The 5,556-nt window shown below is 52.3% G+C and overlaps 1 protein-coding gene across 3 annotated transcripts in view; it reads right to left on the bottom strand.

Annotated features, from left to right (window-relative positions):
- Window positions 1–842: 842 nt before the first annotated feature.
- Window positions 843–5,556, bottom strand: part of KDM2A (lysine demethylase 2A) — an 89,262-nt gene continuing 84,548 nt past the window's right edge. For all 3 annotated transcript variants that reach the window (XM_006911034.2, XM_025046385.1, XM_025046386.1), the window contains exons 18-21: window positions 4,676–4,839; window positions 3,945–4,103; window positions 3,188–3,403; window positions 843–2,664 (exon numbers count right to left, since the gene is read on the bottom strand). In XM_006911034.2, coding sequence (XP_006911096.1) covers window positions 2,483–2,664; window positions 3,188–3,403; window positions 3,945–4,103; window positions 4,676–4,839 — 721 coding nt within the window. In that variant the 3' untranslated portion in view covers window positions 843–2,482. The remainder of the gene's footprint in view (window positions 2,665–3,187; window positions 3,404–3,944; window positions 4,104–4,675; window positions 4,840–5,556) is intronic.

The raw sequence follows: 5,556 nt of genomic DNA on the forward strand, positions 1-5,556 counted from the left end.
ATAAATTTTCTTCCTTTCCTTTGTGGTTTTTCGCCCCGGTGCTTGGAAAGATGGAGGCAGGGTGTCTGGTCCTGCGGTCTGAGGGCAGGCTCTCCTGGCAAGGCCGGATCTAAGAGCAGATTGCAGGACATGCGATGGAATGCCCGGGTTCCTCTGTCCCCAGAGACATTTCTTTCCTCCACATGGACCAACCCTCACCTCTAAAAACCATTTTCCCCCTCACAGTCCCAGAGAAAAGGAAAACCCAGCAAGAGCATAGGTCCATCTGCCACCACTCCTGGGATCCCTTTTCTGCTGACCAATTATGTGCACAGTAAAAATGCTTGTTTTTCCAAACCAAAAACAAACAAAAATAAAAACCAAAACCCACAACAAACCATCAGCTTGGAAATTTCTGTGGATGAAATGTCCCAAAGTCAGAGGCACTCTCCCGGCACAATCCCTGCTCTGAAGGGGTCTCTCCACCTCCCCTTTTATAAAAAGACAATAAAACAATCTTTTCAGTATTTTCCACAGGAGCAACCAAAAAAAGGCAGGAAGCTTCCAATTATAGGTCATTAACAATATTAATAAGGTTTTTGCTCAATACCCAGGGTTCTTTACAGAGAAGTCCCCTAACTGAGGCACTCTGGAGTAAGTCACTGGCATTTCCTCTAAGTTTCAGCCCCAGGTTGCTGGGGCCTGGAGACCAATGGAAGGGGCAGAGGGTCACAGGGGCGGACTGCTGCTTGTGAGGTGCAGCCAAGAATCAGCAGATTGGAAGAAACAGACATAATGCCACCCCCTCCTACCAGGACCCAGTTTCCTCTTAAGAGGCCAGTCAATGCCAGGGTCAAAGCTGGGTTAGGTGGCAAAGAGGGGGTCCCTCTGCCTCTATTGCTTTGGAAGTGGCAAGGGTGCGGTTGGCATCTCTCCTCGGGGTGTCCGGGCTTCTTGCCCTCCCCCGTGGGGCTTGAGGAGGAGGAGAGCCTGAGACTGGGCTGCAGGAAGGGGACCAGGGAGAGATGGGGCTGGAGGACGAGGTGGGACAAGGTTGTGCTATCACTGTCTTTCTGGAGGGGGGGCAGAGTGCAAATCGGCATCAATCACTTATAAGTTCTCGCCACAGGCTGCTGCTATTGAGCGTCTCCTCACACACTTCAATATTGACCGAAAAGAAACTCCGACCTTTCTTTTTTTTTTTAAAGTGCAAAAAGCTCTCTGCTGCCCTAGAGAGAGGATCTTTGGACAGGCCGTTCAATGCAAAGTAAAAGGGGGCAGCTGATGGGGCTTGACCCAGGGCGGTGGAGTGGGAGACACCATGCTCCCCTCCCTCCCTCCCTCCACACACACACACGCGCGCGTAATACACTCAGCCACACACACAGAGGCACATGCACACCCCCTTCCATGGCTGCAGGCAGAGGGCAGGTGACTGGCTTCTAAGCAGGGACTCCCCCCACCCCCTAAAAGATACCAGAGCAGTGAGCCACTGGGGCTAAACACAGGTCCGGGCTCTGGGGGCTACGCTACACCAGAGGCCTGGTGACTGCTGGGAGGCAAGTGGGAACTTGGCCCAGGTTTCTGCTCCCCACAGCTGGGGGAGACAGGCTGCTCCCTCTGAGAACACGCACCCTGGGAAAGCCCTGTTCAGGCAAGAATAAAGACACGCGGAAAAGGGCGATGGGAGGCTGGGGAGGGAGGGGGAACAAGGAGATGGTGCCTGTCTCAGAATCTGCTTAGGAAGCAATAAAATGGGGGTGTCCCTGGGATAGACAGTTCCAGCTCCTTTGAAGAGCCTCAACCCCAATAAGTGCAACAAAGACCTCATAGAGACTAGCGGGAAGGTCTGGGGTGGGGTTACCTCGTGTGAACTACGAGCATCGGACAGGATCAAGCCAAAGAGAGGAGAGAAGGGAGAACACAGACACGGACGAGAGGTTTTCGACACCTCAACAGCACCAGTGTGATCTGCATGGGTCTGGTGCCGGCCCCTCCTGCATAAGCCGGGAGAGAGTGACGGAGGAGAGACACGCACTGGACACCACAAGGAGAACTTGGCCACGGAGACAGGGCCGCTTTTCTTCCCTGGGAGTTTGCTCAGAACCAGGCGCTGCTGGGGACCATGGATGGGGAGAAGGGCCCCAGGGCCCAGCGCAGATGACAGTTGCACAGACAACCCAAACTGAGAGCCTGGCCTCCTGGCAGGTGAGCGAGCAGGCGGGCAGGCGGACGGGCGAGCAGGCACCTTGACAGCACACAGCCTGTGCTTTTCCCCTCAATGTGCTACTCCCTTCTCCTCAGGAGGAAGGGGAGCAGGCAGGTAAGCCTGGTGTCCACCATCCTCTCTGCCCCGCCTGTAGGGGAAGGGCTCAAGGGATAGGAGAACAGAGAGGGAGTGTGACACTGGCCTCAGAGCCCGTGCAGGGTCGGGGAGAGAGGCTCTCCTGGCTGGGGAGTCAGGGGAAGATCGGTTTCCTGTTCAGTCTGGCCGGGTGGTGTCTTAGCTGATCTTCTGTATCAGCTTCTCGTCAGACAGGCAGTAGAGACTGTTGATGGACAAGTCTGAGATGAAGTGCTCACAGGCTTTTCGAGAGATCTGCTTGCATCCTCGAAGGTCGATCAAGGTAACATTGGCAATGCGCCGTAGGTAGAACAGGGTCTGGTCTGTCAATTTATTGCAACCTGTGGGGAAAGTGACCACAAGGACAATGCTATGTACACACAGCCATAGGAGTTCGCCTCTGCTGTTCAGTTCCCCAGCTCTTTTCCTCAAACTGCTAAACAAAAGCCCTCTTTGTCTCATAACTACCTGGCTCGGAAACCAGAAGTGTCATCGACACTGTGGCCTCTGCAGGCCCCCTGCCACCTCACTTCCTGCATCCCAAGGCTGACCAAACTGTAGCCGGGGGGTGGGGGTGGGGGGTGGTGTGTGAGTGAGTGAGTGAGTGAGTGAGTGAGTGTGTGTGTGTGTGTGTGTGTGTGTCTGTGCTCTTAGGCACCTGACAATTACTCCAGGCCTCAGTGCCCCATCAATTAAAAAAGGGACAGAAAGCCATGTCCTTGTCCGGATGTGAGGAAACAAGTTAACACATGGTTCAGTCAACAGCCCCCAGTTCTTCCTGTTCTACAGGTTAAACTCCAGGGAGGGCTGGGACCTCCAGGAAGCACAGGGCACTGTCCGTCATGCAACACCGCAGCAGCATACCTGCCATGTTGAGCTCTGTGAGGGAGTAACGAGTGGAAGACCCGACAGCAGTGAGTAGATTGGAGGACTGATCTGTCAGGTGGCTACAGTGACTGAGGTCGAGTCGAGACAGGAGGGGCATGTGGCGAATGATGAGGCGAAGCGTGGCATCTGTGATGTCAAGGCCTGCCAGCCGGAAGTCAGTCATGTTCCGGAGCTTACTGCGATTGTCCTGACCTGCAGGAGCAAGAAAAGAGCCTAGATAATAACTTTTAACTCTATTCTAGTTCCAAAACTGCAGGCAGCTTCAGCTACTTGCTGGTCAGGCCCCTGGCAGGGGTTAAGCAGAACTGCCCACACCCAGCGCTGCCTTCAGAGAATGAGCAGTGTGTGGGGGCAGTTTCTAGGAAACCAGACACGTTTTCTTTCTTTCCCAGCTGCTAGATTATGCCTCGCACAGCAAAAGGGTATGCATGGAATGCTCCTCCCCTTCCCACACTCCTACACTCTTCTAGACCATCATGCAAAAAGCTTCCAATGTTCCACTTCAACCAGGAAGCCTTCTCAGACTTCCCAAACTCTACTGACCCACAAAATGGACTTGTTTGTAGGTAGTATTCTGGCTGTAAAGAGTTAACCTGTACCTGTACACAATCCATCACACTGCTCTCAATTTGCCCTCTTCTGTTCTTCCAAAACATCATTTCTGAGACTACCTTAGCTTTGAGAATGCAGTATGGTGAAAGACAAGCACAGAGAAGTCAGGCCCAGAGCATACCCGGTTTATCGGCCGGTGGAGTCAGCAAATCCCGAATTTGAGGGTCCTTGATTCCTACTGCCCACCGAAGATCAAGGGTCCTGAGAAGGGGGCAGCTGGAGGTGCTGAGGGCAGAGACTGCAGACCAGGAACACCCTGCTAGGAGGAGGTCTTTCAGTCCTGCAAAAGGAGGAAACACATAGTAATACACACTCTGTTCAGCACATCCAAAGCCTTAACTACCAGCTGATCTAAAGTAAATGGATTCCAGTTAATGGGAAGGAGGCACTCTGTCCTTATTCTAGTAATCCAGCTCAAAGATTCGTATGAGCGCACTCCTACATTACATCTTCTAGCTTTGGTGGTAAAACCATTTGCTTAGTTCCTACCAGAGCAATGCAAGTGTGAGTGACTTCCTATCTTTCCAAGACCTCAAAATGCCGAAAGGAACAAGGCCTTACAAAGGGCTGGTCAAGGCAACATCTTGCTCAAATTTCCTCTTCAGCAGCCATGCTAGGAAGACCTGCAGGACTAGCAGCAGCACCTGATCCCATTCTTTTCGCCGTCTAGTGCAGTGAATGATCTGCCTTTCCACAGTGGTGCCTTGGGGACTGGCAGTTAAGGTGGCCCTGGGTAAATCTCTTGCTAAGCAGAAAGGCAACTATGGCATGGGACCGCTGCCCTAAAGCACTTCTAAGAAGCACTGCCAACGAAGCAGCTTCCCCTGGAAGGACAGCAGCAGGGCTGCTCACCTGGCAGCCTATTGACGAGCCATGTCAGTTGTTTTTTGGAGATGTTGGTCCAACTGAGGTCGAGGCTAACTGGCTGCCTCTTGATGATGCCACTGAGAGCCTGGGGTACAATAGCCTTACACCTACTCAAGTCAATTTTTGTCCAAAGTCTCTTGTCGCAGCACCTGTGACAGAAGGAAAGAGACCTAGCTGTCAATAACCTGATATCCTTTGTCAAAGGAGCTCCCATCACAGGCTGCTGGAGGCTTCTGGGAAAAGCAGAGCATCTGGAGGGTCACCTTCCCCAGGTTCTTCTACTAGCACGCAATGATAATGCCTGTTATTTTTTTTTGCCTCCGAGACCAGGGCTTGTCCTCTAAGGCAGCCCTATAGATTAAGTAGCTAACTTGACCAGTTCACCCTGATTTACTCTAGATGGGCTGAGAACACAGCGCAATTGTTAGGGACACACAGCAAACAATATATGATCGCCTTTCATTTACATTAAAATGGTATGGCTCCCACCAAAGAGCAAATAAGGGAGCATTAAAAATTTCCTTACTTCCTGCTTCCTGAAGCTAGGCTTGCTCCATTCTCTCCGTTGCCAGTCACTCCCAGCTGCCTGAGAGGAAGGTTGCTCCTTGGCATACCCACGATTCACCCCGCTTTAAGCTCTGGAAAGAGCCTGTCGCAGCACCAAGCCAAAAGAGGCTCTTTATCGTCAGGCCTGGGGAGTCCTCTCCCACCCTGGGTTTCTGCCTCAGTGCTAGCTTCACGTATTCTAACCAGTCTAGACCAGAATTGGAAGGGAGAGGCCTGCCTTTCCACTGCAATCTACAAGTCCATAGGCCACAAATAGCACTGCAACACGCAGGCTTCTGTTTAATATTTTACAGCATCCC

The sequence above is a fragment of the Pteropus alecto genome, unplaced genomic scaffold, assembly GCF_000325575.1.
Source record: "Pteropus alecto unplaced genomic scaffold, ASM32557v1 scaffold43, whole genome shotgun sequence".
NCBI lineage: Eukaryota > Metazoa > Chordata > Mammalia > Chiroptera > Pteropodidae > Pteropus > Pteropus alecto.